This window comes from Drosophila suzukii, chromosome 2R, assembly GCF_043229965.1.
Source record: "Drosophila suzukii chromosome 2R, CBGP_Dsuzu_IsoJpt1.0, whole genome shotgun sequence".
Taxonomy (NCBI): Eukaryota; Metazoa; Arthropoda; class Insecta; order Diptera; family Drosophilidae; genus Drosophila; species Drosophila suzukii.
This window is the reverse complement of record NC_092081.1, coordinates 14,818,615-14,845,155: the sequence shown is the minus strand read 5'-3', so window position 1 is coordinate 14,845,155 and position 26,541 is coordinate 14,818,615. Positions and strand designations below refer to the sequence as shown.

The 26,541-nt window shown below is 43.4% G+C and overlaps 1 protein-coding gene across 7 annotated transcripts; it reads left to right on the top strand.

Moving 5' to 3' along the window:
• The first annotated feature begins 3,406 nt into the window (after nt 1-3,406).
• Nucleotides 3,407-26,541, top strand: chn (zinc finger transcriptional factor charlatan). 7 transcript variants are annotated; one of them, XM_036813065.3, is made up of 7 exons: nt 3,407-3,749; nt 19,317-19,651; nt 20,157-20,629; nt 20,721-21,737; nt 22,169-22,405; nt 22,667-22,996; nt 23,605-26,541. In XM_036813065.3, the coding sequence occupies exons 2-7, from the start codon at nt 19,430-19,432 to the stop codon at nt 25,229-25,231; spliced, it is 3,906 nt and encodes a 1,301-aa protein (XP_036668960.3). In that variant the 5' UTR covers nt 3,407-3,749; nt 19,317-19,429; the 3' UTR covers nt 25,232-26,541. The 7 variants fall into 7 exon arrangements, with proteins under 7 accessions (XP_036668960.3, XP_036668962.3, XP_036668959.3 ...); XM_036813067.3 differs by lacking the exon at nt 3,407-3,749 and adding an exon at nt 9,129-9,489 and having other exon boundaries at nt 22,676-22,996; XM_036813064.3 differs by lacking the exon at nt 3,407-3,749 and adding an exon at nt 9,129-9,489.

Sequence of the window (26,541 nt, the reverse complement as noted above, 5' to 3'; positions counted from 1 at the left end):
TCAAGTAAAATGTAAATGCGTGGAGCGAATTCAAGCGATGCGGGATGAGGGTCAAAGCAATATCAAATTGAGGTATGTTCTGGAAATATTTTATTTTATTTGTTTGATTGATTCGGTTTAGAAACATTTGACTTCAATAAGTTTAAGTTTGAAATTAGCTTGCACTTCCTAACCCTTTTTATGAGTCATGAAATTTTTGATTAACTTTTGTTTATTTTTTACATAGTTGTTGATTTGGTTGATTTTTAATTTATTTGAATCGGTTTGGACTTTTTTTTTTAAATTTAGTAGGTATTCTTTCAACAGCTGTCTAGAGCCAAAATGCTTTTTTTTAGAAAAAAAAAAATACTAAAATCGCTATGTATAGAAAAAACTAAAATTCTTACAAAAAACACTGACGAAATATAGGGAAATACAGAATATATGTGTATGGTCCCACTTTCCTCTGTAGCGAAGTTGTAGCAACTATTACCAGTCGCTTTCTGTTCGCTGGAGCAGGGAAATCCCTCTCTCTGCACTGATTGCAGTTTACATTATTGTCTTGAATAAATTAATTACTTTATATTAAGAAAGAGTTTTATTATCTATGTCCCAAAATGTCATTGCTGGTTTTTCTTAAAATGACAACGACTTGGCTAATGAATACTGATAGTTTTCTGAGCGGGGGAAGTCCCAAATCGACGGCGGTGATAGATATCCTATCAGGAAGACCAGGAATTTTTTGCCCTAGAATGTTTTTACCAAAGGACCAATTACTTTATATATTATTGTCAATGTCCCAAAATGTCATTGCTGGTTTTTCTTAAAATGACAACGACTTGGCTAATGAATACTGATAGTTTGCTTAGCGGGGAAGTCTCAAATCGACGGCGGTGATAGATATCCTATCAGGAAGACCAGAAATTTTTTGCCCTGGAATGTTTTTACCAAAGCACCAATTTGGCAATATTCCATTCCCTTATATATTTCACTTGCTTGCACTGAGATAACAGAGAAGGAAACAAAAAAAAGAAAAAGAATCAGGAGTCGCAAATTAATTCTTTCTCTTGTCAGATTTTCGGATTCGAATCTCGTACAGAGGTACTGCCGTTATGGGCTCCAGATTCTAAAATTTTAGCAATATCCAAGATTTCTCGGATTTATTCTCCTCGAATAAATGTATTAATTTAATACATTGTTTAAGTTGTCCCTGTTAGAATGAGCTTTCTTTTCGTCCAGCAGCGCCAATAGGTTGAACTAGCACTACTGCCCGACGCACAAGAGTCCTGAGAGTCGTAGAATGCTAGTACAGCGCGACAACCGGCTACTCACGCTTACGCTTGGCTGTAAAATCTTATTTGCGCCGCGAATGAGCTGCCGTGGAATACGGAGAGTCCCGTATCCATCCTTGAATCTTGCAGAATCCTCGGACACACTATTCATATATATGAATATTTGACTCGGTTAGAGAAACTGGTATTATAGGCTTGAGCTTTTGTCAATTCCTTAATTTAAGCATTATCCAAGGTTTCGTTTATTTGTTTGTAACACTGCCGCGTTGCAATAGGAATTTAGGACCTTAAAGCATTTTAGTTTGTGTGTGAAAATTAACACTTCGATACAATTTTCAAATGCTTACTGTTTTCAGAGCTTGGAAAAACTTCCACAAAAAGCATTTTGGCCTGTGTAAAAATGAAACCTTCTCTAATTTTTTTACCTCGCTAAAAGGTGTTTTTGTATGATAAATAGTAAAATTAAAAATTGTTTAAGTTGAATTTTAAGCAGACCGTTCAGTGGTCACTTGCCGGTGTATAATGTGCATTTACAAAACGTTGCAGTTGAAGCATGCCTATTTAAAAGGATGCGCCAATGGAACAAAACTATGAAACCGGTGCCATGTTTTGACAAAGATATGTAAAAAAAAAAAGTAACAATTATTCCTATTACAGATATAGACCCCGATTTCACTATACAGCCTCTGCAATTTCCTCTTGCTACTTTAAGAGAATTCTTATTCACATAGAAAATCGCTGAAGCGAACAGCAGATCGGCATAGCAAAATAATTCAGTTGCTCCGAAAAATATGAAAACAACACCAAACTAAACACAATTTGAACACAAGCATGTGAATATTTTTACCGCCAAATGATTATTTCATTGCTATTAGAAAATTAATCAAGGATGCGATTTCCATTCAGGCAGGAAATTGAACAGGGTCTTTTGTGAGCAAACAGTAACGCCACGAGAATTTTCACAAATTAAAACCGCTTAAACCTTATTTAGTATTAATAGCACCTTCCCCGCATACAGTTTTTGGACCACATACATTTTGTAAGCCACAATTTTGGGATGAGGATGCGCCTTCAAATGGCTTTTTATTTAGATAAATAATGAACATGTTGGTACAACAGGTGCCAGGACTTGCCAGGATGGACATAAGCTTATGATTGGTTTTTTTCTTTAAAAAGCATAGCAATATTTATTTTTAAACTGAGTTCTAAGCCTTTGGAAGACTCATTGTTCCTGCACCAACAAAAATGTTCTTATATGGGCGCCTTTCCAGTCCAAATGTTTTTGCTGCGCAAAAAAAAATCCCGTATCGCCAAGTACAAAAATCACCTGAGCTGGTAAAAAATACTGAATAAAAACACTAAAATACTGAATCGATTTGTGTGTGCGGTTTCATTTTCCGCTGAAGCGAGTTGTAGACCCTTTCCCTTCTCTTTCTAGCACGTGTATATCTTATGGGAGAAATAGTCAGTAAAGCGGAATTTGGTCGCTGACCACTCTGTGATAATAGACAATAAATGATACATAAATGGTGATATTACTATTACATATTTTACTATTAACACCTGATTGACAGTAGTGGCGTAGTACATGCGTTATGGTTTCAAACATTCGGCAACACTAAAACGAATAACGTGTTTTCCTTTTTCAGGTATCCACACAAAATAAATATACTAAAATAAAAAATAAATATACTAAATAATCGTAACATTTCATAGTACTCACAATGCTAAAGCGTCCTAAAAAGTCGCAAGGACCTCACACATGGCCGACGAATGCCGTTAAACTTTTTGTAAATAAACATGGCCGCCAGGGGATGAGTCAACTAGCCGGAGAGCCAGAAATCCGGAAGAGAGAGTGGCCAAAGAGAGCCGAAGACTCACTTGTTATGCGTGGGAGCGTTGCGGAATGCGCGCGCTTTTTGTAATTGTGGAAAGCGGAGAGGCGGAAGAAGAAGAAGAAGAAGAGGCAGGGCGGCGCAGACAGGAAGCTTTTCCCACAATTGCACAACGTCGGAGCGGTATTATTATTACGCGAAAGGCAATCGGTGCGACAACAACAGCAAACTAAGCAACGCATCGCAGGCGCAACAACAGCACTACATATTACAACATATTTACTCGGCAAAAAAGGCAAGGGGAGGGACAGGATATATTTTCCTCCCTAACCGCCCAGCCACCCCCGAAAAGTGGGTGGCGGAGAATCGCCGTAGGAGCCGCTCCTCCGCGACCATTCATTCAGTCACGAAATCTCATTCGGTGTGTGAGTGTTGATGAGGTTAGTTGTGAAACGCGGTCTGCTAACGGTAAAACGGAAAACCGCAAAAAGTGCATCTAAGAATTAATTTAGCAAATCAGTGAAGTAATTTAATTTCCATCGGAAAAGAAAAACAAATCAATCAAACAGTGTGCCCTGTGAAAAGAGGCGTTAAAGTGTTGCATACTTCGGGGCTGGCTGCAAAAATCTCCGCTAACATGTTGGTAAGTTCCAGATTAATCTGTAAAAACTAATCACAGAAAACTATCTACTAATTGATTTTCATGGGTAGCTTTGGAAATATTTTCGCAGTCAAGTGATTTATTGATTTTTCCGCAATGCGTTGTGTGTGTGTGTGAGTGTGTGTGTGTGCGTATCTTTTTCGGTATGCACTTTTTCCAGAGAAACACCCCACTGGGGGCAGCAACCCCCAACTAAAAAGCGCCAACTTCTATTTTTCCATCATCAATACTTCACACAAACACACGCACACAGAGGAATAAAAACAAATGGTATTGGTGTGTGGAGCAGGCGCTCTATGCAACGGTATAGCAACCCCCAAACAATGCACAAAACCCACCCTCTCTCTCTCTATTTGAAGGGTATTACTATCCCGCTCTCGCGACAATAGCTCAACTGTTTTGGCATTTGAAAACTAACTGGCGCCCTCCCCCCTTTTTGGGTTTCTCGCTTCTGGGTGGGTGGTTGTTTTTCCCAGCCGGAGCACATCATAAATTTTGTGTCTATAACAATTTTTGTTATATTCACCCACCCCCACCGAACCCACCACCCCAAAAAACGACCCACACCCCCTATCAAAAAAGTGCAAAGGAATTGTGTTGCACTTTCGAGAGTTCAACTTCCGTTCGTTCACTCTCGCGCTCTCTCTCTCTGTGTGGGAAAATAACGGCACAGGCTTGCGCTCTCTCCAAAGAGAGAGCTGCATTTTCGTTTCGATTTTATGGGGGGTTGGGGGTTTTGCATATGGTTTTTTGGGGTTTTGGTTTTTATGCAACATATGCGACTGCATATACATATATATGTATGCATTATATAATTTGTATTTGATTATTTTGCCTTTGACGAATTCCGATTGTGGAATGGTGCTTCAAATGGAAACTAAAAATGTGTGGTTTTTTGTTGCCAGGGGCAATATGGTGAAAATTTGTGGGTGGCAATGTCTGCTGCAGAATGCAAATAACTGCATTCAAGTGCATTTTATTCATGTATATATATAAAACAATATATTCACACGCACATAAATTATACATTTATATATTATATGGAAAATGCAATTTGTATGCACTCGAATTGCGTTTGCCCGGGATTAAGCCTATATAAATAAATTCTATGTACGGAGTAGGGGGAATACCGGCAACGGAATTTTGTTTGATGGCGTCTCCATGGATTATATATAGAAATTAGTTGTGTATTTGAAACTGCTTACATAGACTGACAGCTTAATTGCTTTTTACTTGACGACAAAAATTGATTTTAAGCTCGAGTTTAGCGAGGAAAATCAATGGAAACTGCCAAGAAATGCAATGCACATTCTTTCAGATTGGAACGATTACGATGGAAAATAGATACAAACTATATAGCATTCTAACTGAAGTCAGACATTAAAAACTATGTTAGCCCTATAAGCTTAAATATGTGCCTATGTATATCTTTGAACTAAAACAACTTATTACAAATTCTTTCCGAATATGTTATAGATTTTATAACCTTTTAGCCTTAACTTAATTTAAATATAATGCATTTATAACAGCCACATCCACGGTGTTACTTGTTTTAAAAACTTTGAATTCATTATTAAGAATAGAACCCAAATAAAGTATTATAAAATCAACGTAGCGATCGTTTGCATTTATTCTTAGCCACAAACTGACTATTTCCTGTTGACTTCATTTCATTCACACTCCCCACGCCGATGATGATGATGAAAAAATCACCCAGGGGCCAAGACCCAGTGACTCACCCGACCGCAAGGCAAGCCAAGCGGAGACTGTACCCAACCCAGTGCTGAAACAAACCCAGACTCGAAAACACACACATTTACACTACCCACCCACTCAGACAAAGCGGATTGAAGTTGGGAGTTCGGAGGGAGTTGCGCATGCGTGGCCGTGTCCCACGCCCACTCTCCAAGGGGTGTCTCCATACAGAGAAAAACAATATTGCTTGATCAATGGTTTAAATAAAACTATGTTAAAAATTGACTGAATTTGTAAACAATATAAGAAATATATTGAGTTGGACATAAAATTTAAAGTAATTAAATATTCTTAGTTTATGAACCAATAAGTAAAGCTTCCACAGAAATCTCTTCTGTCGAAATTCCTGGGAAATGTACTGAAGCATAAACCTAAGTTTCCCCCTAATTTTGTTCAAAGAGATTTTTGCGACACCCTTTTATGTCTATTCAAAAACGTTTTTGTAAAACACATTTCATATTTATACAAACTATGCATATGCAAATGTTCTGTGTTAACACGACATCTTATTTTTCCCTGTGCATTTTGGATGTGGGATAGTATTCGTTTATAGAGGGTGGGAGAGAGCTCTGCAGTGGGAACCAGCGATCGCACAACCACCCCGGGGTCCCTAAGTTAAATGAGACGTGACAAAGTGCAAGAGTTTCGACCCCTTTGAGAAGGGGCAGGCAGATTTCCTCTTTACAAGTGGCGCCCAAAATGAGAAGCCCTGTTCCAGCGATGAGACTTTCTCCAAAATGCGAAGAAGGGCTTCGTCTTCAGGGGCAACAGGTTTTGGTGGCCGTAGGAAGCCATGTGCTGCTGTAATTGGCCTGGCTCATTACGGGGATCGTTGGTTATATCACAGCTTGCACCGGTCCAAGGATGGACTAACGGGTCCACCCAGGCCCAGGGAGCTCTGCCTCCGAAAGAACCTCTCAGGGGGATTCGAGGTGGCCCACATGTTGGTCAGTGACGGCTGCTAGCGAACCGGTTCCAGTCCCCAGGCAGCTCCTTTATCCGTGATCATCATTATCATCACCATCATCATCGCTTTGGCCAGCCACTTCCACTTGAGTCGCAATGAAGGCAAAGTAGGGTGCTCCATATCGAGGGTTAACCTGTTTGCAGTTGCCCTACAAATACGGCATGTTTGTTGCACAGAAGAAATGGCTATCTGGATCTGAAACTCCTTGACTTTAAAATCCACATTGCTCGTCAATTAAAGGTTTTTGCAAAAGTATTCTAGGCTTTTTTCGAAATTTTGTTAAAAATAAATGAAATGTTTTCTTTAATTTAAACCTATCTAAGTGATCTTTACTTAAAACAACCTTTTTTAATTTGCTCTGAAATTAAAACTAGGATTTTTTTAGCATAACATTTTATAATTAAAGTTATATAATGAAAGTGATTAATAAACTCAAACTTGACGGAAATTCCCCTAGGACCGTTTCAATACCAATTTCAATTTCTTTGTTTACTTCCTTACTTCAGCGCATTTCCAGGTCTATCTGACCAAAAGTATCTTCTTCACCTTATGGCCCTATATGCACTTTTGCAACCACACATCGTTGGCGTTGTTTTTCTTTTGGGATATACAAGAGTTGTTCGATCAAAATCAGCGTCATCGCAACCTGCTGAACCAACAACAACTTGGCGACGAAGATGCACTAGAGTCCATTGATTGCCTTTAACTTTCAATTTCATTGACTTTATATAGTTGACGTTGTTGTTGCACCGGGAGTTTCCCATTTATGAGTCATGCATATTTGCATGGCAATTGTACCAGAGATAGTACAAATTTATAGGCCAGACAAGCAAAGGTTGAATGGCAAGTCTTGAACCCGAAATCGAATGCTGCTAAAAATCGGCCCACGCCAAAAATCGACGGGCAAAGCCACCCAATTGAGTCTGTCATGTGGGTGAATGTGTTTATAAATACAGTAAGACCTCAAAAGTTGATGATTTGCAAAAACATTTTCGTTTTTTTATTTTGGGGATAATATAATTTTTTTTAAATTTAATGCATAAACTGAAAATGGTTTTAAGCATATGAAACAGCTGTAACTCTCAACTCGAAATAAATAGGTCTCAAGTGGTAAAAAAAGTTTTGATTGAAAGTTACAGCTTTGACTTGGTTTCGATTTAATTAACAAGAAATTAGTCTTTTGAAACATTTTCAATTAGTTAAAATCCGGGTTGTGGGAGTTAGACTGTATCTTCGTTATGTGTCTACCTGGACCATGTATCGCACGCCCTCCTTCTGGCCATATACCATATAACAAACCCAAAAAAGCCTCAGCCCCGCTAATGAACGCAACAGTCGCAGTCGCCTCCTCCTCCTCCTCCTCCACCGACAACAACAGCAACAAGAAAAACAACAACGATAGCAACCCACATGCACGAAGATCATTACCAACCCGAGCGGCGCATAAAAAACGTAAGCCAGCAACAACAACAGCGAAATCAAGTTGCGCCGTCGCAAACGCAAACTGACCTGGTCCGAAAATTCTACTCTGAACCACCCTACGCGGAGATCCGCTCTTCACCCCCCTCTCCCATTCCGTTTTCTACTCCCACTCTCGCTCTCTGCTCGCTGTCGCACAGTGGGCGACTTTAAGGAATTTCAATGTTCCCTTCCTGTCAGACTGTGTTCGGGTTCTAATAACACCACTTCCTGCTGTTTGATTTTGTAGTTCTTGCTTATAATAAGGTTAAGTACACAACAAATAATAGTATTACAATGCTATATTTTTAACGAGCTATTCGTTTCAAGTTTCAACATATTTGTTAAACATATTTGTTAAACAATGTTATTTTACAAGTGACTTTACACCAACTTTTGTTTAAAAATAATGTTATTATATATTTTAAACAGAAATTTATAAATAATTTTTCATTTATTAAATAATTTTTAAAAATCATTCTTTGTTAATTTTTTGACAACTCCCACTGTGCGTCGCCGGCCCACACACAATAACTGAAAAGTGGAAGAGAGGGAGCAGAAGCAACAACAAATGACTTCAATGAGCGGGTGGCTTGCCTTGCCACGCTGCCGGGACCTCTGTCGACGCCTCTGCTGACGCCGTCGCGCCGCTTGTTTGTTGCAATTTCTCTTTTATGCGATCATTCGCTTGTAAGGTGGCCACTTGCACAGTGGGTCAAAATTTAGATGTTTTGCATCAAATATTTTGCACTTGAACACGGTTATCGTAAAACAAAAGAAATAAATCAAATTTAGAAAATAAAATTAATATATTAAGAAAACGTGGTGATTACATTTTAAAATGAGCATTTATAAGTTTTAAAACTCAAAAGTAACAGTTTGAATCAAGTTTTAATTAAGTTTCTGCGGTTTTGCTAAGCAGGGATTGTACAAATGCAAGCTCATATGTCTCCAACTAGCAACATTGAAACAGACAGTTTAGAATACTAGTAGCTACTCTATTTTACAACTAATTATTAATAAATTATTAAGCCGATTAAACTCGAGCAAAGTTATTATAATGCATTCAGGGAAACAAGCCCTCCACTAGTGGCATTCGCCCCACTGTGCGCTGCTTTGTGCGTCGGCATTGCCGGCAGAGCCGAGCAGAGCGCCCGACGCTGCGCGTCATCGCCATCTCTCTCAGTCTGTTGGAATTTCTCGTGGTGTTCGGTTCGCTCGTTCTCGCTTCTCTCTCTTCGTGCTTGGAAACTGACTTTGTGCGGCATTCGAAACATTGCAACGCGTGGTTTCCTGCAAATTTTGGCACAAGTTCTTATTTTAAAAAAAATATAGAAAAACCCCGCTGATTGTGCGTGCTTGCATTTCAGTTGTATATCGGCATATCGGCTGTATTTACACAGAAGTGAACAAATTGTGAAGAAATTAGTAACTGTTGTCCCGCGAAGTAAACACAAGCCGGCTGGAAGGCAAAAATCTGAAAGGGAGAGCTATGGCCAGAGGGCCAACTGGAAGCAACTAAAAGTGTTCCAACATAAAAAGGTATAATATGATTGTTTTTAACTCTTAAATGAGATGGGAATAATTATTTACCAGGAACTTTGGTGCATATAATTAATTAGCCAGACCCAAAACTCAAAACCGAACCCACACAATCTGCGAGCCATCGAAAAATCAGCTCGAAGGCCGTGTGCAGAGACAAGCCCAACAACCCACAGGTAGCTAGGCCCAGAACCGGTTACCCAATTTCCAATTATAAACCGAAAAAAAAACAGCCTCTCCAACGCCCCACAAAAAAACGAAGAGGAAAAAAGCGGTGGGCACCCCTTTCCCGAAAAAGAGACAAAAGATTCCAAACGCGACGCCGCAAGGGGCTCAAAAAAGAAAAGAAATCGAAAGAAACCCAAACCCACCACCAATCCTTGCTCCTACTCCCCCTCCTCCCGCGCCTCCTACTCCGCTGCCGCCTTCCTCATTATCCTACTTTCTTTGCAGCCGCTGCTTATCATCTTCGCACACAGACACACTCGCACTCTGAGAAATCTGGCCTGCCTTGGAAAGCCGCCTACTCACATGCTCTCTCCTCCTCTATTCGTTCTGCTTTGTCACATGTTCCTCTTCCTTTCCCTTTCACCCTGTTGCGCAGGAGGTGGAAAAAGAAGAGAGGGGAGTGGAGGGAGGCGACTGACCGTCGCGACGCCCGCTGTTTCAAATGGTGATTTCTTGTAGGTTCTCATTTTGGCGTGGCTTTCGCCCTCTCCCTGTCCCGCTGCTTTATCACTTCGTCTGCCTCTCCCACACTCTCCTTTGCATTCTGATGAATTTTTTACACCCACCCATCGATAGCAACTTTTGCATTCAACTTACTCCGCCTCCTCTTTCTTCTTCCCCCGCCCTCCTTGCTTCTGCCCCTCTTCGCTGAGTTGCCGCCCCCACTGACAGTCGCCCTCTATTATTTGCTTGTTTATTATGGACTCATCTTCGTTGTTGGCTCGCCTTCCAAGGAGTTGTCATTGGAACGATCGGTTGGGAAAAGGGTTGCCGTAGGAAAAGTTCACATTCCCTTAGGGGAAAATCACTTACAGTACGATCTCTATAAAATATTCTGGACTAAGTTGTTTTTCACACTTATCAATGCAAATATTACTGGTATATAAAAAAAAGTGATAAATACGTATCACAAAAAATTAAATATAAAAACTTTTTTTAAAAAAACCAAATGTTTTGAATATTATGATCTTAGTCAGAGTTTTCATAGATAAAATTCTGTAAAATTTCAAAGAGTGCATGAAATCCCACTTTCTGGAAAATCAAAGAAAAAAATACTTGTTGATAGTGTTTGAGTTCAGAAATTACTGGAACTCGACTGTCATCGAGTCATCTGACATCTTACCCCGACCCCCTATTCTTTTACTGCCAACCCACGCTTGGCTTCCTCCCCCCGCCGCTCAACTTCGACATTCCCATGGAAAAAAAAGCGACCCCAAAAAAAGGGCAAAAATAAATTACGCACTTCCCGTCGTCGGTGGTAGAGCAATTTTATGCAGCCCACAGGAGGGAGAAAGAGGGGTTGCGGCGGCGATGATGGTACCTGCCCATGTCGCAGAGAGGGTTGTTGCGCTGCACCGATCCAGATCCCGATCCCTAAACCGAACCTATATCCCATTCGATTCGATGATGAGGCGACCCCAGTTGGCAGAGGGCAGCTTGAGCAGCAATCTCACCGAAAATCACATAGGAATTTCCTGTTACACCCGCCCCCTGGCCAAAAGGCCCCGATCCCGAAAGTTACCTGCCCTCTCGGTCCTCGCTTACCTGTTTTCTCCCTCCCGCTCTCTACAGCAGCTGTTTGTTTTGCGGCTTTCAAGGTTTCTACTTTTTACCTGTTGGCGTCAGTCAGTTCGATTTGGATTCGGCATCGGAGTCGGAGACGGAATCGGAGAGTTCGTCCCCTTTCGCAGCACAGCCACCCCATTGCGTAGGACCCATTCCATTTCTTATGTGTACATCTCGCATCTCTCGCTTCTTTGTTCGCTTTGTGGGTGGGGTGTATTTGAGGGGGGAGTAGGATGAAGAATACCAGGGTGGAGGGGGATTTGGTAGACTTACTCACATCTTCTTCATTTCTTTTGTTGGCCCAAAACTCGGCCCGAAAATCTTTTGGGCGACTTGAGTTTTGGTTGGTCTTGTTTTTGCTTTTGTGCCCGGCGATCATCATTATCTCCGTTTCGCTGGCTCATTCTATGGCACCACCACCACCACCAACCAACCACTCCTCCTACTACAATTTGCCTAAAAAACCCCAACCGTTTCGACCGTTTTTCAATATTCAACGAAACCAACCAAAAAATGGAAAAAAAAACAGAAAATGATGGTGGCAAAGAGGAAGAGCACGACAGACGGCGACGATGTCTGCTTGAAGGTTGTTGTGAAATTTCATTATGGGTCTGGGTCTGTCTCCTCACCTCCACCTCCCACTTCTACCTCCTGGTACCCGTAGCCGTACTCCTCCCCCACCCACACTGCTCTTCTGATTGCCTGCTGCTGTGCATGTGGTTGTTGTTGTGGCTCTCAAGAGGCGTCCAGCGTCAACATTTCAGCGCGGGGTTTTCAGTTTTGGGTTGGGTTGTCTTGGTTATATGTGTTGTACATGTATACGGATAGGCTGGCCCATGGATTGGGATGGTACGGTTATGGTATGGTATGGCATGGCATGGGATGGGATGGGATATGGGATGATGATGGTGGCGGCAGCTTGGGCTGTGGCATTTCTCGTGTGTAGGTAGGTGGTTTCTCGGAAATCCATTTGTTCATATGATAACCCAAAGAGTACAACACGAAACCCAAATGGCTTTGGGGCGAAGGAAGCGCAGTCATTTGCTGACGACGAGCTAAAGCTTTCAACCCGATCGCCATTCCAGAAAGGGGAGGGAGTACGTAGGAGCCCTATAAAGATCGGGATCGGGATCTCTCATCTATGAACGATTGTGTGTCATGAATGAAACCCGTGTACAGATTGTTGGAAATTAAGTTTTTTGAAGGAATGTAGAATGATATAATAATTGATATCTTATTTACGTGTAACATCAACTAGAAAGTCACACATAAATGCATTACCACTCTCAAAATTCCGAACACAAATCCATTTATCATGCTCGAATGTATGTATTCTGGAACCTCCTTCTCCTCCTCCTCCTCTCGAGGATCGCATCCGTTGGTCCGCAACAAAAGCAACAGGATCGGCACTTAAACCCCACTCCACCCCGCCGAAACCATCCCCTCGACCACCCCAACCACCGGCGGCAAATGGCAGCTGCAACCTGCAGCCCAACGGGGCAACCCTAAAAGTGATCTCTACTCTGGGCAGCAGGTTGTCGGTTGGGATTGCAGTTGAGAAAGACGAGAAACCACCCCTAAAAAGGGAATGGAAAACATGGCACAAATTGCTACCCCATGGATGATCGGACACCGAGCACATGTTGCATGCGGCAAAGATTTCACCAGAAAAGGAGCAGAAGCAAGATCAGGGAGGGTGCAACTGACACGGCTCGGACTTAGGTCTCAGGACCCCGTCCTCAAGACGAAGGACCGACGAACATGTGCAACGTCTGCGCCTGCATTTCTGTATCTTGTGAATGTGTTTTCTTTTTCTTTACATTTTTTTTTTGCTGGCTTGCTGGCCATTTTATGAGGGCGCGCACCTGCCAACAGCTGCCGCCGCCGCCGCCGCAAAAGATGAGGAGAAGGTAAAGGCGGGCAATCATAGCCAAAAGCTATGGTCGCTGACTCGTTTCTGGGCCTGCCCTTGAAGCCGTCGAACGCCCACCACCAGCACAGATGAACCACCCAAAAAATTGGAATGAAGCAACCAAAGAAACCAGCTCCGAAGACTTTGGGCCGAAAGCAAATTGCTTTTGTTGTCTGCTGGCTTGGCCATCCGCCTCAAAAACCTAAAAACAAGCTCAAAGAGAAGACGCCAAAAAAAAAAAAGAAAAATAAAGAAGAAACAGCGCAGCAGCTGCCATCATCGCATCGTGGCCACAAAAAGTACCACCTGCCGCCCATATACATGTCGCTATAGCTGCTGTCCTTTGTTTGCCGGTAGCCCCATTAACCCAAGGATATGCCACCATGGGAATGGGAAAGGAAGTGTTGAGGAAAACGTGCTCCTTTAAGATACAATTCAATTTCTAAAGGGGGCGATGTGAAGGCATTTGTTGAAATACTATAGGGGGTTGTGGGTTCAAGAACATAGTATTATATGCAGAATGCAGGTATATCTTAACTTAAAGGTTTTAAGGTTTAGAAATAGATTTCATTCTGATGTAAACACATCCTACTTCGACCTACTGACACCAAATCGAAATATATCTGATAGAAATGACCAAAATCAAGTCAGTACTAGGAATCTAACTGAGATTTTAATAGTGATATTTGAGCCCTGGCAGTACTAATGACGTTGCTTACTATGACACTTTAACAACTGATGAGTTATGGGTTTTTTTTAGAAAGCAAGATGAGTTGGAGATTATAGGTTTACTGACCGACACAAATAGTCTTAAAGTTTTACAGCAAGGAACAGATAATGCAGTTGTTTTAAAAATTATTTTGTAAGCTTGAACCTCCCCTTAGAAAATAATATAAACGTGGAAAAGAAACATTGACCCACGCATCGAATTGGCCAACGAATGCAATCGATGACAACAGCTGCGGCCCACACATGCTTAGCTCACCTCGCCTCATCCCAGAGACCCACCCACTCGCCACCCCTCGTAACCCCCACCCCATCCAATTTTACCCACCCAGCTGCGCCTGCGTCGCTGTCGCCGTCGACTTTTGAGATTGTGGGCGTTGGAAGGCATTGGAAGGTGAGGGAAGCTGAAATAAACAGTGAGAATACCGTTGGCCGTCGCCGTGGCTTTAGCTTTTGTTGGGGCCTTTGCTGTTCGGTGTTAATTTGGCTCGCATATAAAATCTTCGATTTTATTCCGTTGTCGGTGGAATCGGTTGGATCATTGGGACAGCTGCGGTCAGTTGGATATGTGGTGGTGCCATGTTGCCAGACACCCACCCACTTGGATGATTAGTTGTTGCTGCCAAATACTAATGGCACAGTGGGTGGTTTTCTTCCGTTGCAAATTCTGAATTATACTTTATTAATTTAAGCCCCATTTTCTACACTTGCTTTGATATATTACAAAATTCTAGTTCATGCGGAAATACTTTTGTTGTTTCCTACGACTTAACCAAAACATTAAAAAAAAACATTTTTTTTAGTTGTTTCCTTAATTGACTGAGTCTTAAATAAAATTCCTTAGAATGGTTGCAATAAAATGAGTTCTAAACAGTTGAACATCTATAATTGCACTTGCGATTCGAACCCAGTTCGTAGGATTTTGACTTATGTTAATTGTTTTCAGGAAAATTCCCACTTCCAACAAACGATTGAATAATTGACGGCTGCACCGGGATGCGAATAACTTCCCCGTGCAGCTCCACCCGTCCCACTGTGCGTCATCGGCCAAAGCGTTTTTTAATAACTGCGTGCTGGTCGCTCGCCAAGTTGGGTTTACCAAGGAAGGCAAGGGGGGTAACGAGGAAGAGGGTGGCCGAGCGGAGGGATTGTGGCGTTAACATGTCATTAGCTGGTGGCTTCGCACACTGCTGTTTCTACCGCTGCTGGTACTCCGCCCCCATCCCGTGGGCCCCCTCCCACCGGACCGCCCCCCTCTGCGGTCGCGCTTGTGGCCTTTCACCGCAACAACAAGTAAATGTTGTGGCTCACCCTGAGCTGCCAGGTCGCCAGATTGCCAGATCGCTTGGCCCAACCCACGGGTGTTAAAAGTTGTGTGTATAACTCTACAGGCCAACTTCTGCAGCTCTAACTTGCCAAAAATCCAAAAGATATGGGCATTTTTTAAAACCAACTCATAAATTTAAGTATTTGATCAATAATCATAATTTTTAAAATTGCTTAATCATTTGATATATGAAAATGATAAACCTTATTTTAGAATCATTGAAGTTCTTTGAACAATATTTATTATAATGAGCTTTTCAGTAATCTAAGCTTAACTAACACATGTTCTTCACGTATGTGTGTTATATTTATAATAATTTTACAACATTTATTTTATCTTCCTATAAAATTACTAAAGTGTATAAAGGTACCCAAAAAAGTTTTAAATGTTATAACATTTAAGAAATGTCTCCCTACATCTCCTCTCAATTCAATTTAGTGAATCACCACTGTAACTGCGTATATCTGTGTGTTTTATAGTTTGCACTTTGATGACCGCCCTCGAATACAGGCAATAACTTTTGATTAGCCTAGGCTTTAAATAATTATTGCATATACCAAAAAAACCCCCAAAAAAAAAGGTACAACAAAAAACACCCCACTAGCCCCAAAAAAAAAGGGGGGAGAGCCAATAATGCGTTTACCGTTAACAGTTGCCCGGCATCTGCGAAAATGCGACATCTGCCAAGTGAAATGGAGAGAGGGCGGGAGAGAGGAAGAAACGTCGATCAAGCGCGCTCTCACTTATTACGTGAGAGCCAAAGCAGCGAAAATTCCCCCAACCGGCATTTTTCAGCTGCCCAACCGGTTTCGCTCTCTCGCTCTCACAACTCCCCCAAGTTGGCGTCTGTTTGCACACCCACCACAAATTGGCGTCGACTGCGCTGCCCGCGGCGCTGCCGACGTCGACGTCGACTGATCGCTGTTCTGATGTGCGCGTGGTGTGTTGTTGTTGTTGTTGCTCCTCTGTTGTTGTAAATTGATTTTGTTGCTGGCTTGCGCGCCCATTTTCAGCCCACTCCCGTTGTTGTTGGCTTTTTTTTTTTGCTGCCGTCTGTTATTAGCAAAGCGGATGTTGTTGTTGCTGCCAGCAGCAGCAGCAGAAAAAGCAGAAAAGGGGGAGGCACAGCACCCACACGCGCGCTTTTGCTGTTGGCAACGCATGACACTTTCCGCTGTTTTTTGTTTTGTGTGTTTTTTATATAGTGTTGTGTCTCGCCCACAACAGTTGACCCCTCGTCGGCGGCTTATCAAATTCAGGGGGCGGCGGTGGGGTGGCGCAAATTGATAGAAATCTTGGGAGCGGTTGGAAAAGTAACCATACTCGACTAACTAGATCTTAGTGGAAAAAATGGAACCAGTAAAGTTTAAAGGTTCCGGTAATTTCTATTTTCAAAATATAGTAAACTTAAAACTATTAAGTGTATTAATGAAAATCTAAATAAATTTAATGTAAAATATTGAAGAGGAACTAAAAGGTAAACTTCAGACTCGGCTTTAAAAAAACACTCCAGTAATAGGATGAGTTTGGATATGGAAAATAAGGAACTATTATAATATCTTTGTTAAAAAACATGGACATAGCTAGAGTGGTTTATTGCAATAAACTCTTTAAGTATAAATTTGTATTATTCCAAAAAAAAATAATACTTAAAATTAGCTATATAATAAAAACTAAGTGCTTAGTTCTAAATACTGTATATTTAGAGTAATAATTTAGGTATAGCTATAGCTAGGGGAAGTAATTTCTTATCCTTCGCTTTGTAGTGCAAAACTGGTTTGCAACCCCACACTTGCACTTTCCTTCCTCTCGAAACCCCATATACGAAATGGAGGTTATGGTGCGGCATGATCTTGAGAGCGTGGCCAAAGTCAAGCGGCAACCACTACAACGGCAACAACAAAGACATGCCCTTGGCTTGAAAAACCACACGCAGAGAACTGAGTGAGGCCAGGCCAGCAGATTAGGGCAGCGCCCCGAGATCCCCGAACCGAACCGAACCGCAGAGCCCCAGACCCCCAGACCTCCCGAAACACTCGAACTTAAACAAACAACGAACGCAACACCACCACCAACAACAACAACAAGGAGAACAACAAACGCCCCCATGGAGGCAGAAAACACCAGCAACACCCCACTGTAAAAAGCACACGAAGCATAAAAATCAAATATGCAAAACTCAGATACGAAATATGAACTGAAAAGAGAAGACAGAAACAGGCTGTGTGGATCGGATCGGATTGGATCGGTTCGGATCGTATCGGAACGGATCTCGGGACCGGGACTGGGAACGGTCATGGGTGTGTGGGTGTTTGGGTGGTGGTCTGGTCTGGGGACTTGGTGGCGGGGCGACTTGGTTTGGGGCCACACCAGTGGGTGTTTGGGTGTGTGGGTGGGCGCAGCCGTTGGCGCTGGGCCATAGAACGTGCACAGGGCCCAGCAGCAAACCAAACAGTCGATTTTGTCGCCACAGAGTGGCAGAAAAACGTTTCTTCTAAAAAAAAAAGCAGGGCGCAGCAACATGTGGCCAAGAAAAATTAGCACTGAGGAAAAAATCTGCAAGGTTTATATTACTAAGTTATTGAATTTGTATTGAAACAAAATAATATTAATTTAATTATCAGTACATGATATCTGATAAATAAGATGAGTATAATATTCCAAATTCCAGTTATAATATATAATATTTGGAAACTTTTAAAGATTAGTATTTCCTTTCGTATTTAAATTACCTCTATAAAAATAATATGACGACTTTGAAAAAATGTTGAGAAGCAAATATGATCAGACTTTTTCTCAGTGCAATGAAAGAGGGAGGGACATCTAGCACAACCCACACCCACCGCCCGCAGAACAAAAGCACCGCCAAAAAAATTGCCTCGATCGTTGGCAATTTGTCTTTCTATGAGGATGATGCTGGGCCGGTGATGAAGATGATGATGATGATAAACCCGTCGGGAGGAAGGCGATCAATGGGTTTTTGGGTTGGTTCGTTAGTTGGGCACGTCAAGGTGGTAAATTTATTAATATATGCAGCTGGGAACCCAAAAAAGAGCCGAGTGTGTGAGTGTTTTCGTGCATTAAATAACTTGTTCAGGCGATGAGTTTGTAAAATTTATATGTTTTATTGGGTCATTAATTTATATAAGGGGATATTACATTTTCTTCGATTGAAACATAATAGTTTTCAAGAAACGTAACCTTTTACAGGATTTTGTATTAAGAACAAACAAAAATTCCTCAAAAAATGTATATTATTACAGTATCATTATTTATTTGTTCTTGATTGAGGAATGCTTGAAAATCAAATCCTTGTTGGAATTGAAAACATTCTTAAATATTAAATTTTTACAACCACTTGAACCAAAACGTTTTCCCAACTTTTGTGACCTGACACCCGACATCGGTGGTCCAAAAATCGGAGATTCGTAAACAAAAAGCGCGCTCAAAAGCGCTGTTTGGCTGACTCAGCGATGCTGTGCCGACGTCAAATCGAAACCCAAGCCCGAGTTCAAGCCCAATCCCCAACCGAAACCAAAAGCAAAACCCCCCACGCAAGCGCCCCCAAGGCAGACCGGTACCACCCCCTCTGCGCCCGCCACTGCGCCCCGCTTCCCATTAAATCAGAGTTGGATGTGTCAGCACTCGTTTCCCACAAGTGACGTTGTCGACGGGAGGCGCTGGGTATTTCGGTACCGGATGTGGCTCTAAGATAGATGAACTTACTAAGCCCCCTTTCTACACAAAGTCCGTTTCGCAAGGTTCGTTTAGGTTTCTAAATATATGAAATCCTTATAGAGCAGGAAACTTATCTGGTCCAACTTTCCAAATATAAATTTGTTATCAAGGTAATATTGGTTTTAGAAAACGGATCTGACTTATCAGTTTTTTGTGTTTTTAAAAATAATCTTGAAATAATAACTTATTGATTTGGATATCTTGGGTGATTTCTTGAAAGTTGAAAGATATAAGATCATATTTAAGATAAGAGCTTAATATTATACAAAGAAAAATGTATTGCTCGTTTACTCAAGTATTTCCGTTCCCTCTCTCTCTGATATTTTGTAGTTCTCGGCGAGTGGACGTGGAGGCAACAGCAAGAGCAGCAGCCTCCGCCCCCTGAAAGCAGCAGCAGCAGCACGCCCGCTAGCCAAGGCCGACGGCAACGTGAAGCACCTGCAATGGCCACACTAATACCAGTGAACGGCGGCCATCCAGCAGCGAGCGGACAATCCTCCAATGTGGAGGCGACATACGAAGATATGTTCAAGGAAATCACACGCAAATTGTACGGCGAGGAGACCGGAAACGGTTTGCACACGCTCGGCACGCCGGTGGCTCAGGTGGCCACCAGCGGGCCAACAGCGGTGCCCGAGGGCGAGCAGCGCTCCTTCACGAACCTGGTAAGTGGGCTGTCCTCATTTGAAAAGAATGCCTAAGAATATAGATTGATTGATGAACGTAGAACGATTCTAAAATAAATTCAGAAGATTCAAATACAAATCTTTATAAATACCCTATAAATCTCAAGATCTTTGTTAAAATCACTCAAAAGAATGCCTAGGAATATAAAATGATTTTAAGATACATTGTAAAATGTTTGTAAAATTAACTCAAAAGCTAGCAAATACAAATCCCTATTACCCTATAAAGCTCAGGACCTATGTTTAGATCACTTAAAAGAGTTCCTAAGAGTATAGATTGATTTTAGTATATGTAAGTTAAAAAAGGATTGTAAAATAAACTCAAAGGTTTTATCGACAAGTCCCCATAAAGCTTAAGACCTATGTTTAAATCAAATATTTTGTGGGGAAATGTAAGAAAAATCTTAATTTTACCTTTATCTACACTTTTTAGTCATACCAAAAATGGTTATTTTACTAAATCCCTCTTCTCTTCTCCCTTCAGCAACAACTCGATCGCTCGGCAGCGCCCAGCATTGAGTACGAGTCCAGTGCGCCAGGCGCCTCCGGCAACAACGTGGCCACCACCCAGGCCAATGTAATCCAGCAACAACAACAGCAGCAGCAGCAAGCGGAGTCGGGCAACTCCGTTGTGGTGACGGCCAGCAGTGGGGCGACTGTGGTGCCGGCACCCAGTGTGGCGGCCGTCGGTGGCTTTAAGTCCGAGGATCACCTGAGCACCGCCTTCGGGCTGGCGGCTCTGATGCAGAACGGCTTCGCAGCGGGCCAGGCGGGTCTGCTCAAGGCCGGCGAACAGCAGCAGCGTTGGGCGCAGGACGGATCGGGTCTGGTGGCGGCAGCGGCCGCGGAACCCCAACTCGTACAGTGGACCTCAGGCGGAAAGCTCCAGAGCTACGCTCACGTCAACCAACAGCAGCAGCAGCAACAACAGCCGCATCAGAGCACACCCAAGTCCAAGTAAGAAACCAGACAGATTATTCTACTTAAAAAAGGATTGATGTTTGTTAAAGAGTGTTACTAAGTCCGGAGTTTTTCAATTTACTTCTAGAAAACACCGTCAGGAGCATGCGGCTGAGTTGATCTACGCCAGCCCCTCGACATCGGCCAATGCGGCTCAGAACCTGGCCCAATCCACACCCACCTCAGCGCCCAGCAACAGTAGTGGCGGCAGCACCAGTTCCTCCGGCGGAGGAGGCGGTCGCAAGAAGGCCGCTCAAGCGGCAGCAGCCGCCGCTGCCGCGAATGGTGTGCACATCCAGAAGCGGTACGCCTGCACCCACTGTCCGTACTCCACGGACAGGCGGGATCTGTACACTCGGCACGAGAACATCCACAAGGACGAGAAGCCCTTCCAGTGCTACGCCTGCCTCAAGCAGTTCAACCGAGCCGATCATGTCAAGAAGCACTTCCTACGCATGCATCGCGAGCTGCAGTACGACATCAACAAGACCCGTCGACATATCTCGGCGGGCAGTGGCTCCTCGGGCAGCGGATCCTCGGGCAGTGGATCTCATCACTCCGGCGGTCGCGGCAACGTGACCATTAACTCGGCAGGCGTGAACATAGACAACGCCTTCTTGGAGGCCCAACGACATCCCACCTCGACCAGTATGAGCATCGTGGAGACGATCGAGGCGGTTGCCTCGGCAACGGACATGCCGCTGGCCCAGCTCAAGCAGGAGAAACTGGACGATGGCGGCGGCGTGGTCTTGCCCCTGCACGTGGGCGTGATGCAGCAACCGGTGGCCAGTTCGAGTTCCGGCAGCAGTGGCAGTCATGGCGGCACCGGAAACGGTGGCAGCAACTCTGGCCTGCTGAAACCGAAGCGGGAGAAGCGCTTCACCTGCTGCTACTGCCCGTGGTCCGGAGCGGATAAGTGGGGCCTCAAGCGGCACCTCAACACGCACACAAAGCCCTTTGTCTGTCTGCTCTGCGATTACAAGGCGGCGCGATCCGAGCGCCTGGCCACCCACGTGCTCAAGGTGCACAACAAGCGGGCCTGCAGCAAGTGCTCCTATCTGGCGGACACGCAGGAGGAGTACCAGGCTCACATGAGCGATGTGCAGTAAGTATTCGCCACTATATAGAGATCCCTTCCTTAACCCTTGCAGGGAATTGTACAAAAGGTTTGAAAAAGTAGCAAACTATGATATTGATTCCGTTTGTCCGCTAAGAATATATATTATAAAGTTTTATGCTTAAAAAGGAACCAATCAATTTAGATTTCTATACTATAATGGAGATAGAAACGTACCTTTTTTATTCCTATCCTAAACTATGCTCTGTCAAGTTCGAACTTAATCCGATTACCTTATCTGCAAGGGTATTCAGAGCTTCGGATGCCCGAATCTAGCCTGTCCCCTCGTTTGCCCCGGGAATTACGAAAAACTCTAAACAGCTTTTGAACTCTCTTTCGCCCCACTTCTCTCGCCACCACCCCCCAAAACCCCCGGACGTTCTCTAAATATCCGACAAAATATACCCTGATCTGATCAGTCCGCACGATAATCGGCCGGCGCGCAGCGGCAACGGCAACCAGAGCGGCGGCAGCAGCAACGGCAATAGCAACGGCAACGGCAACGGCGGCGGCAATGGCAATGGCAATGGCAACAACAATGCCAATGCCGGAGGCCACAGCCACAGCCACAGCCAGAACCTCAATGTGCTGCGAACCATTGGCAACAGCCTGGTGGCCAACAACCAGCTGAACACCTATGCCGGCAATGCTTTTGGGTAACATTCTCAGACCGCCCTGCCCCATTAAAAAAAAAAAAAACAAACCAAAAACCCCTCCCGAAAACAAACAACACCAACATCCCCAAAAACAAAAAACCAAAAAAAAAACCCAAACCGAGCGCGCACAACGTTCCTAACTCTAGTTACTACCCTCGTTCTCTCGTTCTCTCGACTCTCGATTCCCACGACATCCCAACCATGATCACCACATCTCCACATCATCACCACCGACCACCACTTCACCACCATTTCGGTTAGCTCGTCCAGTGGCAATGTGGGGAATGCGAATGGAGGCGGCGGTGCCGTGACCATCTACACCACCACCACCAATGAAGGCGTGGCCGGCGGCGGCGGAGGCGGCGGTGGCGGTGGCATTAGCGGCAACATTTCCGGAGGCGGACCGCTCCAGGAGATCATCGTGAATCCCTCATCGATGGTCGGCTGGCGGCTGAGCGCCAACGGGTCGCTCATCCCGCCGCACGATCTGCTCACCGGCGGATTGCCGAATGCGGCCACGCAGAAGCGCGGCTCGGAGCGATTGTTTCAGTACCTCGAGGCCGAGGGCAGCGATCCGGAGGACTATGCGCGGTATTTGCATAACCAATATACCCCAGATCCATTGCGTTTTCGTTGGTTTTCACTCGGTTTCTTTTCGGTTTCGTTTTTGTTAACTTTGTATATGATATATCATTATACATTTTGTGCTGTTTAAGTTGGTTTTTCTATTTTACCACAATTTTTGATATTCCTTCTTTGAAAAGATATCCGCAAAAGATCGCTTGTGTTGTTCCTTTCACCCGTTCCTTTGTTTCTTAATACATTTTAATTACTTTATTGTTAAAACATAACTATTAACCTATCGTTGTGTTGTGTTTGTTCCAATAATTTTAAAGTTTTACTCCGCTTATTTCACTTTTCCTTACTTTATCTTTATCATATCGCACTGTTTGTTGTTTAATGTTGTTGCATTTTCCTCAAGAGTTTCGATTTATGTATTTCCTGTCAACATGGTTTTTCAAATTTGTAAATATTGCCCGAAAAACTCTAAATCGTTTCCTAATTTATCTTTGGTTTTTGCCCTGATTTTCACCTCCAATTGCTGTTTATTTGCCACCTGATTTGTCCTTTGTTTAATCACCAATATCGTAATCAATTCTTTTACAATCTAACCCGTTTTCCTTTGCTTATCCTTACAGTCTGCTGAAAATGGACGCCATTAGTCGCAACACCGCTTCGGTCGCTCAGGATTTTCATAAGGCGGGAGGCGTGCACGAGTTGAAAATACCAGCCAATCATCAACTCCTGTTTAACAATAAACTGCCTTCGCAATGGACGACACGAGAGGCTGCTGCACTGCTATACAGCCTGAGCAGCATGGGCGGCGGTTCCGCCGGCTCCGTTTCCGGTTCCCAGCGCCAGAAGTTCGGCATGCGGGCGCGACAACATTCCACCGGCGAGGATGACGAGAATACACCATCGTCCGCCTCCTCGTCGAGCTTCTCCGGCGATGAGTTCAACATGAGCGCCACATCGCCGCTGAAGCTGTCGCGTCATGCCGTCAAGCTGGAGGAGATGGACGGCAAGGACATGGTGCCCACCAAGGCGATGATGGCAACGGCATTTCTAGAGGCGGCCAACTACGAGCAGACGGCCATCGAGCTGCTGGCCAGCAAACGGAAGATCAAGGTCGAGAACGACAACGACAACGACGAGGACCAAGAGAACCAGCAGCAGCATCAGCCACATCAGCAACATCATAGCCAGCAGCAGCAGCGATTGCAGCTTATTAAATCGTCTCCCGCGTACAAATTGAATAACAACAATAGTAACAGCAATAACAACAACTACTACAAGGACAAGTCATCGCACAGAAATGCCGTTCACCATCATCGCCAGGATGACAAGGAGAACAACAAGACCAAGTCGCCAGGAGCAGTAGCAGCAGCAGCAGCAGCGAGTGTTGCAGCTGCAGCAGCAACATCGCCGCCCGGCGGCAGCGGCAACAACGGCCAGACACCGTTTCTCACCCAAATGGAGTACCAGAATCTCAATCGCATTGGCACCCAGTTTCAGAACTACGTCAAAGACATCATCAACAAGTACTACGCGGCGGAGACGCCTCTGATGCTGGCCGCTGCAGCAGCAGCTTTGCCCACGGCCACGACTACGGGTCAGCAGCAGCAACGCCACCCCGAACTGGACATTGAGAACCTTTCGCCGAGCAAGCGGCGTCGTCTGCTCAGCGAAACGGAGGAGTACATCGAGTATCTGCGCAACAAGGAGGATATTACTCTGACCATTGCACCGAAAGTCCAGCCACCACCGCCGGTGACATCTCTGCTCAAGCGCCAGTTGGATCTCAGCACACCGCGTCGAAGTCCCAAGAAGGCGGCTCCGGCTCACAGTAACAGCGCCTCGCATGCCTCCCGCAAATCCCTCAACCAGTTGGCCACCCTGTTGCCATTGCTGGCGGATGCGGCCAGCCAGCAGGAGTATCTGGCTGCACCGCTGGACTTCAGCAAGAAGTCTAGCTCGCGCAAGCAGGCGCAGCCCAAGAAGATCCGCCTGACGCCCGAGGCGGTGGTCACTCTACTGAGGGACAAGTACCTCAATCGCATGGTGCGGCAGCGCTTGGGTTGCCTCAAGTGCAACCAGTCGCGAAAGAACAGCTCCATCAGCTTCAACTATCACACGCTGGGATCGCTGGCCCTACACAAGTACTGGCGACATGGCCAGGAGGGATCCTCCTCCTCAACTGGGAGACAAAAGCTGCAGACAGCTCTGCAGAAGAGGATTCGCCGGGGACAGGCGGAAAAATGTTAATGTGGCCGTGTTGTTTCGGTTCTATTTTATTCGCTTAAAATTAGAAAATGTTTGCTTGCCATATATGGAATGCATTAGGCATTTGACATTGAAAATCATTTAAAAAATTGCATTTAATTTTTTAAATTTTAAGTTGTGATGTACCTGAAATATGATTTCTCTTAAACAAACAAAAAAATACTTAAAAACAAACAAACACAATTCATGCGAACGGTCTCGAAAGCGCTTTTACAGCCGACTGCAAGTGAATTTCATTATCTTAGTTGTACAAGTGAGCTATCTCACAAACACACCCCACTCACAATTAACATTTAAATACGGATATTTAACTATTTAGTAATTTAACTGGAATGAGCATTTATCAAATGTGTCCCAGCCCCTGATTTCCTCCATTTGTATTTGTATTCGATTGAATGAAATGTGAAGTAAAAGCTTTAATTTGCCATTTACAAAGCTTCAGTTTAGTTACGAGTAATGATTGCCATCTTTTTACACCTAGCATTTAGTCGTCTAGTTACCTTAGTTTATGGATTAATTTATGAACTGCAAACGCGAACCTCATCGAACCCTTTGCCTTACTTATCATTTAAGCTTTAACGTGAATATAAATTTAGTTTTAGTTGATTTAGTTACTCCTCGGAGCAGCAGTCACGCCCACAATGCCCACGAAAAACAAAAACCATTCTCACGCAAATCGTTTTAAATATGGAAAAACAAACGTCTATAAATATTAACAAAACAAAATGAACAAAAACTATATTACTGTACGTGTAGATGTATTCATGATTTTATCAGAAAGAAAAGGAATAGAAAGTCGGCGAGCAGAACAGGAAGGAAACACAAGAACAACTTACAAAATACTCAAAGAACATGGCTAGAATACAACTTTTTACCACACTGAACAAGAAATATTTGACTGAAAAGTGTCGGGGAAAGATATGGTATATATGAATAAAGGTATAAACAATTTTAGTGTAAAATGTGTGTTTTTGCTAAATGTGGTAAACTAAAAAAAAACGTAAATTTATTACACAAAACTAAACTAAAGCGTAAACGAAGAGAAAATTCTTAAGTAAAGTAAATTTTTGGATGACAAGCCATTTAGACAAAATTTTTGAGACGAAAAAAGACATTTATAAGAAAGGAAACAAAAAAGAACAAACCGAATTACTTTAAATTTTATTTAAGCAATGAAACTTGCAAAAAATAAAAGGTATAATTACAATAACTGTAATGTGAGTGTTTTTAGTTTAAAATTATATATTTCCAAAACATTCAAAATAAAATATAAAATTAGTTTAAAATATAAA

Excerpts from the sequence above, each read along its gene's own strand:
- chn (XM_036813065.3), top strand. The coding sequence starts at position 19,430 with ATGGCCACACTAATACCAGTGAACGGCGGCCATCCAGCAGCGAGCGGA. Across the intron at positions 20,630-20,720 it reads CAGAGCACACCCAAGTCCAA|AAAACACCGTCAGGAGCATG; the intron begins GTAAGAAACCAG and ends ATTTACTTCTAG. Across the intron at positions 22,997-23,604 it reads GATCCGGAGGACTATGCGCG|TCTGCTGAAAATGGACGCCA; the intron begins GTATTTGCATAA and ends TTATCCTTACAG.